The sequence below is a fragment of the Xyrauchen texanus genome, chromosome 1, assembly GCF_025860055.1.
Source record: "Xyrauchen texanus isolate HMW12.3.18 chromosome 1, RBS_HiC_50CHRs, whole genome shotgun sequence".
NCBI classification, from domain to species: Eukaryota; Metazoa; Chordata; class Actinopteri; order Cypriniformes; family Catostomidae; genus Xyrauchen; species Xyrauchen texanus.
The window spans coordinates 20,987,277-21,002,060 of NC_068276.1; the positions used below are offsets into that span (position 1 = coordinate 20,987,277).

At 39.2% G+C, this 14,784-nt stretch overlaps 1 protein-coding gene across 1 annotated transcript; it reads left to right on the top strand.

The window, feature by feature from the left end:
- The first annotated feature begins 8,057 nt into the window (after positions 1-8,057).
- On the top strand, positions 8,058-14,410 carry syt4 (synaptotagmin IV). The gene is made up of 4 exons (XM_052134478.1): positions 8,058-8,323; positions 10,449-11,314; positions 12,853-12,973; positions 13,364-14,410. The coding sequence occupies exons 1-4, from the start codon at positions 8,293-8,295 to the stop codon at positions 13,672-13,674; spliced, it is 1,329 nt and encodes a 442-aa protein (XP_051990438.1). The 5' UTR covers positions 8,058-8,292; the 3' UTR covers positions 13,675-14,410.
- Positions 14,411-14,784: the final 374 nt, after the last annotated feature.

The window sequence follows — 14,784 nt, forward strand, 5'->3', positions numbered from 1 at the left end:
AAACAACCAGCAGGTGTCAGCGTTGACAAAATGAAACGGGAGGCGAGTGTGACTAATTTAACTGGACTGGATGCATTTGGCGCATACCTGCCAACATCGGATTGTGAAAAATAGGGAGATGGTTTTTTTTTTTTCGTTTTCTTTTGCAGGTTGCTGGGCGTATGTGCGAGGAACGGCAGCCGGTGGGGTTTCTGGTTTTAGCACAATGTGTGGACTTTTCAGATGGTCCCTTACCACACCCTCCATAGTACTAGCACGTTTTAGCACAACATGTGGACTTTTCCTTTGCCACACCCTCCACAGGTTGTGCTAGACTAGCACATCTTGTACTTGTTTGATGTAGAGTTGGGCAGCTGATGCAATGTGTGGTGTTTCTTTCTGTAAGTGGGTTGACTCAGAAACCCAGATGTGTATGACTTTATTCTGCAGAATTAATTGGTGGCATTACATGAAATGCACTGCAGAAAAACAAAACAAAGGACAATCCTTTCTTTAAGCATACATTGAAAGTGGAGTAAGTATCAGCGCCTGCGTCTTCATTAAGTTATGCGTTGAGGTAATGTTTGTGAGGTAATAGCTTGAACCAATTTAAGCAGATTACTAGACCTGTGTTCAAAAATTTAAAACCATTTTTAATATCAGCTCCTGTTTTTTTTTTTCCTCTATTTTGGTGTTCAGTCGACAAACTAGAGAAAAAAGAACACAAGCATTTTACAGAAGTGAATATGTAGACACACATTTTATATATGCTAACGTACTAACTGAAACTAAAACCTCTACTAAAGTCTCTTTGTAGGTCTGTAGACTAAAATTCAGCGGCTAACTCATTTCACACAAAACACTCTGTAACGTAGTTCAAGGGAAAGGAGGAGGCGAGAACCGGCTTGACAATGTAAATAATATTTTAATTAACAACTTAAACAAAAGACAAACACACACACATATGACGGACATGTCCATAAACAATCTCTCTCTCCCGCACCATCCTCTGCAGTCGACCTTTATCCCTCTCGGAGGCTTGATTAGCCTAATACGGGACTGGTGTGTAGGATCACACACACACACACACACACACTTTTTGAATAACTGCTATGCCCCTGCCAAAACCACAAGTACTACTGGAACTGATGGGACTTAGTGCACCTTTAAGTCTTTTTTGTATTGTAAATCTACACTTTCACTTTCACATTCTGCTGTGGAAGGGTCTTTCATAACATCAGTCATGAAACTTAAAGAAGTGCAAATAAAGCTCTTCAGATGTGCATATTCACATGTGAAGGGAACAATTAGGCTACATGGATTAAACAGGATCCAACTTCACCAAAGGGAACACTAATGACCTTAATGGTGACTTTGAACAAAACAACTTATTACAGTAAAACAACATCAATAATACAAAAAAGAGCTAAAATCTAAATATATAATTCAATGCCCCACTAAGTTCATTTTGACTATACAAACATGCTTTAATTATTTAAGCACAGGGGCTTCTGGGTATTCCCCACCACCTCTGTTCTGTACTTGATTGTTTGAGTTAGTATTACTTTAAATCTTAATTTTATTGATTTTTAAGCCAATGAATTTCAAGGAACTCAGAATTATTCATTTACTTTATGTATCACTCTTATTTCACCTGTACACATTAATGCAAAATAATTGTAAAGCAAACATTTTTATAAATATGTACATTTCTGAGTAGGACCGATTTATTTGAATACATCATCATGGTTGTTGAGCCACCAAATCATTTTATTCAGTGTAGCGTACAATGGGGCTAAAGGCACCCTTGGGGTGAAAGGCTCCTTTGATTTATTTTTCTCCTAAAAAACTAAATAGCATCAAAAATGACCACAGGACTTTCCTAAACACCTGTTTGTCATGAGATCATTGTGTGTAATGTCTAAATTGTATAACCTATTACACAATTTAAGAAACATTACAACATTATTTGTTCACAGTTGTATTACGTTTTGAGAAAATGATTACTCTATGAACATTTATTACATTTAACTTATTACATCATGTGCAGTTATACCATTTTTCTTTGTTATTATGAGTTGCTACACATCATTATTACACGGCACTCTGGAATACTCAATTCTGATTGGTCAATGGCACCATTTAGCAGTCTGATATCTCTTGAGTAACAACCACACATCAGGGGGATTAAGACATATCGGACCGCTCATCCGGGTATTGCGAGCCCTCTTTCCTGCTTCTTGGATCAATGCAATATCTACAATCTAACACACAGGCCAAATTCCCTTAGTCATGGGTAAGAGAATATAGTTTTGATTTGCAGCAAAATGTTGTTGAGCTTCACAAAATGGGAAGTAGCTAAAAAAAAAATAGCTAAAGCATTGAAAATACCACCATCAGAGCAATAATTAAGAAGATCCAATCAACTGGAGATATTACATATTGGCCTAGAAGAGGACGTGTGTCTATATTGTCTCCACACACACTGAGGAGGATGGTTCTCCAAGGTGAAGGCTACCTTTAAGTTAATGTAAAAGGTCATGACTTACAAAAGAGAAAAACATAAGCGAATCATCTTAAGGAGACAGTGGTACAAAAGTGCCATATTACAAAGTTTCACTTGCATCAAAATAGTATTAAAAACTTATACAAGTGCAATTTGTTTTATTTTTATTTATTTTTTGTTAGTGACTAGTTAAGTGTTCTTGGAAAAGACACGTTTTAAGTAATTTTTTTAAGTCAGAGAGTGAGTCTGCTTCACGGATGGAGTTGGGAAGGTCATTCCACCAACGTGGTATGATGAAACTGAGAGTCCGGGAAAGTGTTTTGGTGCCTCTTTGTGTTGGTACAACAAGGCGACGTTCCTTAGCCAACCGCAGGCTTCTAGTGGGTGTGTAGCTCTGCAGAAATTATTTTAGGTATGTTGGAGCAGACCAGTGACTGTTTTGTATGCCAGCATCAGAGCCTTGAATTTAATACATGCATCAACCATCAGCCAGTAGAGAGAGACAAAGAGTGGTGTAACGTGCTCTCTTTGGTTCATTAAAGACCAGAGGTGCTGCTGCATTCTGGATCATTTGCAGAGGTCTAATTGCACATGCAGGGAGGCCTGCAATGAGAGCGTTACAGTAGTCCAGTCTAGTTATGATAAGTGACTGAACAAGCAGTTGTGTGGCATGTTCAGAGAGGAAAGGCCTTATCTTCCTGATGTTGTAGAGTCTACAACATCAGGAAGATCTTGCAGTCTTTGAGATGTGGTTCGTGAAATTTAGTTTGTTATCGATGGGTACCCCTAGATTTCTGACCGTTTTTGAAGGCGTTTCTGTAGTCAAACCCAGCTGTACGGTGATGTTATGTTCAACAGCAGGGTTGGCCGGAAAGACCAGGAGTTCGATTTTGGCTGGGTTGAGTTGCAGGCGGTGTTCCTTCATCCAGGCTGAGATGTCTGCCATTCGAGCAGTCACTGTGGTGTCGTTGGGCTGGAAAGACAAGTAGAGTTGTGTGTCATCGGCGTAGCAGTGGTAAGAGAAATCATGTGACTGAATGATGGGTCCCAGTGATGTTGTGTAAATGGAGAAGAGAAGTGGCCCAAGCACTGATCCCTGAGGTACCCCAGTAAGATGTTGATGTGGCTTGGATACCTCCCCTCTCCAGGCTACCTTGAAGGACCTACCTGAGAGATAGGAGTTCAACCAGCCAAGCACAGTTCCTGTAATACCCAGCAAGGAGAGGGTGGAGAGCAGAATCTGATGGTTGACTGTGTCAAAGGGAGCAGAAAGGTCCAGTAGAATCAGGACTGATGATCTGGATCCAGTCTCAGCAACTCAGTGACAGACAGCAGGGCAGACTCGGTGGAGTGTCCACTTTTGAAGCCTGGCTGATTGTCATCCAGCAGCTTGTTCTGTGAGAGATAGGCAGATATCTGATTGAAAACTGCCCTTTCAAGTGTTTTTGCCATGAATGGGATGAGAGAGACTGGTCTGTAGTGTTCTATCTGTGTGGGGTCAAGTGCAGGTTTCTTCAGCAGCGGGGTTACTCAAGCCTGCTTAAATGTAATGGGAAAAGTGCCTGTAAGTAGAGATGTGTTAATTAAGTGTGTAAGTGCAGGTAGGATGGATGGAGAGATAGCCTGGAGAAGGTGAGAGGGAATAGGGTCAAGGGAACAGGTGGTGCGGTGGTTTGAGAGGAGGAGTTTGTAGTGACAGAAGAGTTGCATACTGCCGACAGATGTTTGATGGGGTGTGGTGCTGTGAATGTATTGTTGATGGTTATAACCTTATTAGTAAAAAATGTGGCAAAGATATCTGCTGTCAGTGATGTGTCAGGTGGTGGAGGGGGAGGACAGAGAAGTGTGTTGAATGTTCTAAACAAACTGCGAGTGTCTGTGTTGTTGTTGATCCTGTTCTGGTAAAATTAGGTTTTTGCAGATTTAACATTATTAGAAAAAGTTGCAAGCAGAGACTGATATTTACCTACAGTGTATCCGGAAAGTATTCACAGCGCTTCACTTTTTCCACATTTTGTTATGTTACACCCTTATTCCAAAATGTATTAAATTCATTATTTTCCTAAAAATTCTACAAACAGTACCCCATAATGACAACGTGAAAGAAGTTTGTTTGAAATCTTTAAAAACATATTAAATATAAAAAACGAAAAAAATCACATGTACAAAAGTATTCACAGCCTTTCCCATGACACTCAAAATTGAGCTCGGGTGCATCCTGTTTCCACTAATCATCCTTGAGATGTTTCTACAACTTGATTGAAGTCCAACTGTGGTAAATTCAGTTGATTGGACATGATTTGGAAAGGCACACACCTGTCTTATAAGGTCCCACAGTGCATTAATAGTGCATGCCAGATCACAAACCAAGCCACGAAGTCTAAGAAATTATCTGTAGACCTCAGAGACAGGATTGTATCGAGGCACAGATCTGGGGAAGGGTACAGAAACATTTCTGCAGCATTGAAGGTCCCAATGAGCACAGTGGCCTCCATCATCCGTAAATGGAAGAAGTTTGGAACCACCAGGACTCTTCCTAGAGCTGGCCGACTGGCCAAACTGAGCGCTCTGGGGAGAAGGGCCTTAGTCAGGGAGGTGACCAAGAACCCGATGGTCACTCTGACAGAGCTCCAGCATTTCTCTGTGGAGAGAGGAGAACCTTCCAGAAGAACAACCATCTCTGCAGCACTCCACCAATCAGGCCTGTATAGCATGAGAAACAAAATTCTCTGGTCTGATGAAACAAAGATGGAACTCTTTGGCCTGAATGGCAAGCGTCACGTCTGGAGGAAACCAGGCAATGTACAGAGACATCCTTGATGAAAACCTGCTCCAGAGCACTCTGGACCTAAAGTAGAGTTTAGTGTGTCTGTGGCAGTGTTTACATCAAGCATGGAAAATAAATTTTGTGTGGGAAGAGAGGTAGAGACAGCAGTGGAAAGACGAGAGGGTGAAAGAGAAAATAGTTTACGGCAAAATGAAACCAAAGGTGCAGTCTGTTTTAATGTGGATGGGAGAATTATGTTAAATTGAACAAAGTAGTGATCAGAGATATGTAACAGAGTCACAAGAATATTTGAGTTTCTACAGTTATGTGTAAAAATGAGGTCCAGATGGTTACCCGATCTGTGAGTTGCTGCTCCATTTTAATATGTTCTTTTAGGTTTTCTTTTAATATTAGTAAATTTTTATAAAAATATTTTGCACAAAAAAAACAGTCATGTATTTGTTAAACATTATCATTTTCCACCTACTGTCAGACACGCTCAGTTTGGTGCTGCTTCTCCTTTAAGACTTGACAGTAAACGCCCTCTGTTATGATTGGCTCTCAGCTCTTGACTTATCTGCTCTCTCCATGACATCTCACTGCTCACCATAACTGGGTGGGGCTATGAAAGTAATAAGGTTTATTATAATACACACAATATTGTGTGTATTGTTTACTGTACATTGTTTATTATTATTATTATTATTGTGTTGTGTAATTATGTGTACATTAGGTATATAAATTGTGTTGTGTAAATATGTTGTTTATTGTAAATTGGTATATGTCTCGTCACTGTCATGACTGCTGTGTTGCTCGGAACTGCACACAAGAATTTCACCCACTGCTACACTTGTGCATATGGTCGTGTGACAATAAAGTGATTTGATTTGAGGTAAAGTAGGCATTGATGTGTTGTTGTGGAGGCAGTTAGATGCAAATGTCGACCACAGAGTGGCATCTCAATGTGGAGGAAGTATACCGAGTCATTTTGCAGTCAGGAGGAAATGTGTGTTATATACAATGGCAGCTAAAACTTTGGAATAATATACAGATTTTGTTCAGATACTTTTATTCACCAAAGTGGCATTCAACTGATCACAATGTTGTCAGGAAATTTGAATTATTTGAATTATTTTTTCAGAACTTCTTAAACTACTTCAAAGAGTTTTCATCAAAAATATTCTCCATGTGCAGCAATTACATTTCACCCCACACTTCCTGTAGCACTTGCCATAGATGTGACTCTTGTCAGGCACTTTACAGTCTAGCTGATCCCACAAAAGCTCAATGCGGTTAAGATCCATAACACTCTTTTCCAATTATCTGTTGTCCAATGTCTGTGTTTCTTTACCCACTCTAACCTTTTATTTTTGATTTTCGGTTTCAAAAGTGGCTTTTTCTTTGCAATTCTTCCCATAAGACCTGCACCCCTGAGTCTTCTCTTTACTGTTGTACATAAAACTGGTGTTGAGCGGGTAGAATTCAATGAAGCTGTCAGCGGAGGACATGTGAGGCATCTATTTCTCAAACTAGAGACTCTGATGTACTTATCCTCTTGTTTAATTGTACATCTGGTCTTCCCCAACTCTTTCTGTCCTTGTTAGATCCAGTTGTCCTTCGTCTTTGAAAACTGTAGAGAACACATTTGTATGAAATCTTCCGTTTTTTGGCAATTTCAAGCGTTGTATAATTTTCATTCCTCAAAACTATGATTGACTGACGAGTTTCTAGAGAAAGCGGTTTCTTTTTTGTCATTTTTACAAATATTGATCTGAAGACATGCCAGTCTATTGCATACTGTGGCAACTCAAAAACAAACACAAAGACAATGTTAAGCTTCATTTAATGAACCAAATTTCTTTCAACTGTGTTTGTGATTTTCTAGTACCAATTTATAATGATTACTCAAGGATAAGGTGATGGCTGGCTGATGGCTAGATTTGATCAAAAATGACTTTTTTCAAATAGTGATGGTGCTGTTTTACATCAGTAATGTCCTGACTATACTTTGTGACCAGTTGAAAGCCACTTTGGTTAATTTTCCTTCCAAAACATCAAAATCTGTACATTATTCCAAACTTTTGGCTGCCAGTGTACGTACCTAGGTTAAAAAAAATGTCAGTGCACCAGTGCTGCCCTCAGCTCTCTGTTACACGTCTTTCAGGTAGGGTACAGCGGGTCTAAAGGCACACCTCCAGGAAAATGTGCTTTTTCTCTGGTCACAAAGTGTAACAAGACTGAAAAAAATGCATTTATTTTTATTGAATACTGATGGAAGAACATAACTTGTGTGGAAAAAAAAATAATAACAGATGGTTATTTTGATAAAAATTTAAATATAAAAAAATTATAAAATAAAAAGCTTTTATCTCACACTTGGGGTAAAAAGGGTTACAGTGACATTCTGTAAAATAGGGGCAATAGTAATAGTTCAAAATTTGTCACGCTCCCTAAGGTAACAATTTCAGGTTTACAGTGCCTGGGCTACAATTTGTAAAATGGTCTGCACTTCATGAAATTAAATGTTATCAGTTCAGTCTTTCATGTTAATAGACCCATAACGACAACAACCACCTCAGACACGTTTGAAAACACACGCCCGTAAACCCTGGGCAGTCAGAATGATTGACTGGTCTGTTGTGCTGGGTATCAGTTCGCAAGGCAGTGATTTCAGCCAGTGTTCGTCAGAACTGCGTCAGAAGCGATGAACTCACCAGAGGGAGGAAGGGAGGGAGTGAGAGAGGGAGGGGGGAGGTGATTCGGGTGGCGTCGCTTTTCAGGCACACTCATAGCGCAGCGAGCATCAGCACTGGGCGGTTGTGAGAAAACCTCTGGGAAAGGTGGAATTCTTGCTTAGTCTGTTTTTCTTTGAGGGACAACAATAAACAGCAGTACATTTTTAATTTTACTAAGACCAGTAAATTATTTAGCCTCGTGTCTCACCGAGAGGGGCGAGTGAACCGTGCGGAGAAGCATCGTGAGCTGGAGGAAGCGGAGGCATCTTTTCAGGACCTTGGACAGAGCGCGCGTGTAAGCTACTATGGCACCAGTGGCGGCAGAAGCTAATTTTGGTGAGTAAATTGGGCTTATTTATCATTTTGGTGAATTAGTTGTATTTCTTTAAGCTTCATTAATTTTTTTTAAACGTGGCAGAAACGCAGCTTTTTTTTATTTATTATTGGCACAGTCATAAATAGGCAGGGTTTGGGACTCAGTAACGAAATAGCCTACATGTAACAGGATTACGTATTTAAAATACAAAATAAAAGTAACTGTATTCCACTACAGTAAACAATTTAAATAATAGGTAATTAGAATACAGTTACATTCAAAATGTATTTAGATTACTGAAGAGATTACTTTGCATTTTATTATCATTGTTTCATTTAATATTTAGTCCTTTCAGATGGAAAACATTTATACATATAAATGATGTGATCCAAAATGCATTTGAACAGCAGTGAAACACTTTCTTATGATGTGATACATTCATACGAGCAGACAGAGAAATACGTTTGAAGTAAGTTTGGAGCAAAAGAAATAGAAATAAAAATTTTGTAAATTGACAGTTTTACGCTAAGCTAAAATGCTATTTATAGCCATTTTACATACACAAGTTACCAAACACAATCATATTTTATCAAGGAAATCACATGGGATCATAATTTATTTTTTCTAGTAAGATCTTTGATATTAGGGCAAAAATCATATTCTTGATAATAATTGTTGTATTGTTTTCCAGTAAAAATATCTAAAAATCCTTAAAACAAGATCAATTTGATTTGTTTTAGAAACAACACTGCATAAAATATTTAGTTTTTTTTCATAGAATGTATTTTTAACATGTATATTTTCTCTTACTGTAGTTGAGTTTTTATAGTCAAAACAAGTGAAAAAATCTACCAGTGCTGAAGAAGTAATCCAAAGTATTTAGAAGGTTACTGACCTTGAGTAATCTAATGAAATATGTTACAAATTACATTTTACAGCATGTATTCTGTAATCTGTAGTGGAATACATTTCAAAAGTAACTCTCACAACCCTGGTATGCACATGCTCTATTAGTAGCCTATGACATCACTGTTGTCTGAAAAGCTTTGGTTTGATGGCAACAGCTTTCAATGATCACATATAAGGCACAAAAAAGTATGTGATATGTTTATGGGAGAAAGGAGAAAATAGAAAGGTTGACATAGCAACTTCTTTAATTAAATGAAGGCATGCTGTACCAAAAATAAAAATGGAAATTTCCAGACTCCCAGGGACTTCTACACCACAAGCTACTCACAGCCAATTCACATATGTAGGTTAATGGCCTATAGTTCTTCGTAAATGGTATAATATTAGACTGGGCTTGATTTGAGAAGCTGACCAGCGCAAAGGACCTGTTTTGGGTGTGAAATGTCTTATTATTCTTCGAGATGTTGGTATGTTGGCATTGGTTTGTTACACTTGTTAAAAGAATAGTTCGCTCAAAAATGAAATTTCTCTCATCATTTACTCCCCCTCATGCCATCCCAGACGTGTATGGCTTTCTTTCCTCTGCTGAACACAAACTAAGATTTTTAGAAGAATATTTCAGCTCTGTAGTTCCTCACAATGCAAGTAAGTGGTGACCAACATAAAATAAGTCCATACGAGTGGTTTAATCCAAGACTTCTGAAGTGATATAATAGGTGTCAGTGAGAAACAGATCAATATTTAAGTCATTTTTAATTGTAAATTTCCACTTTCAATTCTACAATCTTTTATTTCGTTTTTTGGTGATTCGCGTTCTTCATGCTTATCGCCACATACTGGTTGGGGCTGGTCAAATGTGGAGATTTATAGTAAGAAAGGACCTAAATCTGTTTCTCACCCACACCAATTATATTAGTCGGATGGATTACTTTTATGCTGCCTTTGTGGTTTTTTCACTAGCTTTGTATGACTCCACAGAGATTAGATATTCTCCTAAAATCTTTGTGTTCAGCAGAAGAAAGAAAGTAGTACTCATCTGGGATGGCATGAGGGTGAGTAAATGATGAGACAATTTTCATTTTTGGGTGAACCATTCCTTTAATGTCATCCTCTTTTTCAGTGTTGTGACACTTATTCACTGCAAGAATAAGGCTATATTTGATACATTTAAAGTGACTTAATGATAACATGTGGTGATAAGTATAAGATTATATATTTGTCCTGTATTCTACACAGCGGAGGTTCCCGTGAGTGTGGCTGTGGTGAGTGTGTTTGGTCTGGTCTTCATTGTCTCCATCTTTGCATGGATTTGCTGTCAGCGCAAGGCCAACAAAGCCAATAACAAAACCCCACCCTATAAGTTTGTCCACATGCTAAAGGGGGTTGACATCTATCCTGAGGGCCTGAAAGGAAAGAAGAAGTTTGGAGGAGAAAAGACACCAGACCATGCCCATGGAAAACAAACCCCCAGCCATATCAATGGGCAGCCAGAGCTCCATCTGGACCTGGAGAAACGAGACCTGAATGGAAACTTCCCCACCAAGTCACCTGCTCTCCAACTGAAGGTGCGTAGTTCCCCAGATCTGGGCATCCCATCCCTTCAAGGAGGCTTTGGGCAGGGTGATAATCAGGAGGCTTGTACTCCAGAAAGTAACCTTTCCAGTCAGGCAACAACACCAGCTGTGGAGAAGTGTCAGGACAAGGAAGGTGGTCTGGGGACACTCTTCTTTTCTGTTGAGTACAAATTTGAGAAGAAGGCCTTCCTGGTTCACATCAAAGAGGCCCATGGGTTGTCTCCCACTGATGAGCAGTCAGTGACCTCTGACCCTTATATTAAACTGACCTTACTGCCCGAGAAGAAGCATAAGGTGAAGACGAGAGTTCTAAGGAAGACTCTGGACCCAGCCTTTGACGAGACCTTCAGCTTCTACGGGATCCCATATGCACGTGTTTCCCAGCTGGCTTTGCACTTTATGGTGCTGAGTTTCGACCGTTTTTCACGTGATGAAGTGATCGGAGAGACCCTTGTTCCTCTGTCTGACATCGACCTGTCCGAGGGGCGGGTCCTCATGAGCCGAGACATTATTAAAAAGAATGTCAGGGTAAGAAACAAAATGCTAGTTTCTTTTGCTTCTCTGTTACAACTGATGATCTTATCTTATTAACTGAACATACTTCAATACATACACAAACATGCATGTCTTTAACTGGCAGCTCACACAATGCAAAAACATATAAAGTGTACTGGTTTGTTCATTAATAGTATTGGAAATTGCATTGGTATTGTTAGATGATTTTCTCTGATACATTACTATTGCATGGCTGCATATGTACTTGGATTTTTGAAGGTCTTTAGATTCCAGTCCCAGGTCAGGCAATATTAGAGACAGTCAATAGTTCATCTGCTTAATGTGGGTGGTCAATGACACACCCAAGCTCGGAAAGAGAGGACAATTAATGGTGTGTGAGAGTGTGCGGTTGTACATATGGGTCAGTAAGAGTCTTAGCCACCCATCATAAATCATGGCTCTAAATTTTTATTTAACCCCTTAATGGACCACTATCACATTTTTCTGTTTCTACTGACTTACTCTGTGTATTTTAGGTATGGTCACTTTTAACTTTGCAAGGCAAAATTTCATGGCCGAAGAAGGCATGGGCAGATGTTGACCGTGTGTAAAACCAGCAAAAAACGAATTGCCAAGCAGCCTCTTTTTAATGCTGCACTTTATACTCTGTTGAAAAGAAACTCGCTGCTAAAATGATATTCTTGTCCATTGTGAATATTTATTATAGCAGTTTATGAAGCACCGCCCACACAGAGGTCTACTGCCAAACCAAACAACTACCAATTGCTCACGCTGCAAATTTGACTTTCAAAGTTCAGCAAACTTAAACTCCAAGCAAATCTGCAAGAAGAATTTCTTCACATGGAAAATAATAGCGCAGATGCCCATCACGATGATTGTATTGCGCAGTGTGAAATTTCACAGTGCAAAAAGTGTATTTGACCACGCCTATAGTAAATTAACTAACCTGATGAGTCTACAGTCTCAGTAGAGTTAGATATTTAAAGATACACATTTTCTTGGCACATTCAATGCAACAATATAAATCCAGCAATTGTTTTGGCAATACAATTTTACTGTTATGCACAAAAGTATTCACTCCATTTGAGCTGAAAAGAATGCCATTATCATTCAATGGTGAATGCAGCTGCATACAGTCAAACACGGTTAATTATGTCTCATTGGTTCCAAGTCATTTTCGTGGCAGCAGCAGAACCCTGCTGATGGGTTGCCAAGGCAACATGCTGCCATATTCACACATAACTGGAGTCATACAATGGTGTTGTGCCAAGGGAATGACTCACAGTCAGTTTCTCATTGCATTAACGCATTGTTCAGAAGTTGTTTTTTCTCGCCTGTCAAGGGTTAGTTCCCTATACGTTACCATTATAAGAGTAACAGTGCATCCGTAGTGCACTATGGTTGTTTCAGGATAAATAGTATGGAGGTTTGTGTGGCTTGGCAGAAAAACAGAATTGAAAGCTGACAAGAGCTGTGGGATAATGTGAGAGACAAAAGTCCTGAACTGAAAGCTAAAATGTCTTTATTCTTTATCTTATTCTTATTTGTAGAAGAGTGCTGGTCGAGGAGAGCTACTTCTGTCCCTCTGTTATCAGTCTACTGCCAGCACTCTGACTGTGGTGGTGCTGAAGGCCCGTCACCTGCCCAAGACTGACTCCAGTGGACCCTCAGGTGAGCTCAGAGTGTGTGTGTGTGCGTGTGTGTGTGTGTGTGTGTGTGTGTGTGTGTGTTTGGGGGGGGGATAAGAACTGAAGCCGGTCAGGCAGACAGCAGTGGTCGATACCTTAAACTCAAGCAGAAATAAAAATTTTAAACTCTTAAACACTGTTTGATGAGCAAGGTCTAGAAAAAAAAAACATTACATAATTAATCCACAACATTCAAACCTTGTCATTGTTGAGTTTGCATAGTCTGACAGGACCAATTATGTTGTATTACCCCTACGTTGTGTCAGCCACAGCTAGAATAATTCATCCCCCCTGCTCAACTGTTCATTTCCTGTATATCGACTATATTATTGATTTCTGTCTCACTCTTTTAATTTTCTCTCTTTATTCTTAGACCCTTACGTGAAGGTGAACTTGTACCAGGGGAAAAAGCGAGTGTGTAAGAAGAAGACGCATGTGAAAAAGTGCGCCCCCAACCCCGTCTTCAACGAGCTCTTTGTTTTCGACTTGCCCTCCGAAGATAGTCTGCGAGACACCAGCGTGGAGCTCCTTTTGCTGGACTCCGATAGGACGTCCCGTACACCTATCATCGGCCGGCTCCTCCTCGGCACCTCCTCCCCTGGCACTGCCGGCGAGCACTGGCGTGAAATATGCGATCATCCGCGGCGACAAATTGCTAAGTGGCATGTGCTGTCCGAAGACTAGCTCTGTTGGTTACCATGCCAACAGATGCCCAGGAACTGTCATCAAAATTCATGGATGAGTGGGCGGGATTTGAACTGTCTCAAGTAATGTCCCCTGTTAATCAATTGATCTCAATCAAAATCAAAGGGATTCGCACCAGCTCAATCCAGCCAATCAATGATTCCAAAGACTGTCTCAAATTTCCAGTGTTGCTTTTTCTCCATGCTTCATTCAAAACTTGATTAATCATCTCCTTGTTCAATACCAAATGTCATCAATGTTGCTCTTACTGTTCTTCTCTATTCACTGTTAGTAATATTCCATCATGCGATGCAATTAAAGAAAATCCTGGTAATGTGATGTATAATAACCGAATGATCCATTTATTTTTTAAAAGACCCTTTTACCTTTTATTTATTCAGATATGAAAATGTATCCTCTTCCTTTTATACTTGATTTCTTGAATTTGATTTGTTTCCATGTTTTTGCCTGAGTATGTTTTGTAAGCTAATGTGATGTGGAAGCAGCCTAAATTAGGCACAAACAAGCAGAGACTGATGTGTTACTGCAGAACGACTGCACAGACAGAACAGGGCTGCATGTAGTGTGTGAATGTGAGCGTGTGTATGTATATCTATGTGTGTATACGCGTGTGTTAGTATTGTTCCTGTGGAGTGTGAGACAGAGTGTTGTTTTTTTCACTGTGAGCACAACAGTGGAAGTGATGTATATGTGTATTACTATAAAACATACAGTTCAGAGAAAGAAACAGGCTCCTTCAATTATTTCAACTTGCTTATTTGCAGAAATCAGAAAACAGAAATCTGATGGTACAATATTAGTTTTAATGTTATTTATTGTGATAATCAGGGTTGGGGAGTAACGAAATACATGTAACAGGATTGCTTCTTTAAAATACAATATAAGTAACTGTATTCCACTACAGTTACAATTTAAATTATTGTAATTAGAATACAGTTACATTCAAAATGTATTTAGATTACTGAAGAGATTACTTTGCATTTTATTATCATTGTTTCATTTAATATTTAGTACTTTCAGATGGAAAACATTTATACATATAAATGATGTGATCCAAAGTGGATTTGAACAGCTGGTGAAACACTTTCT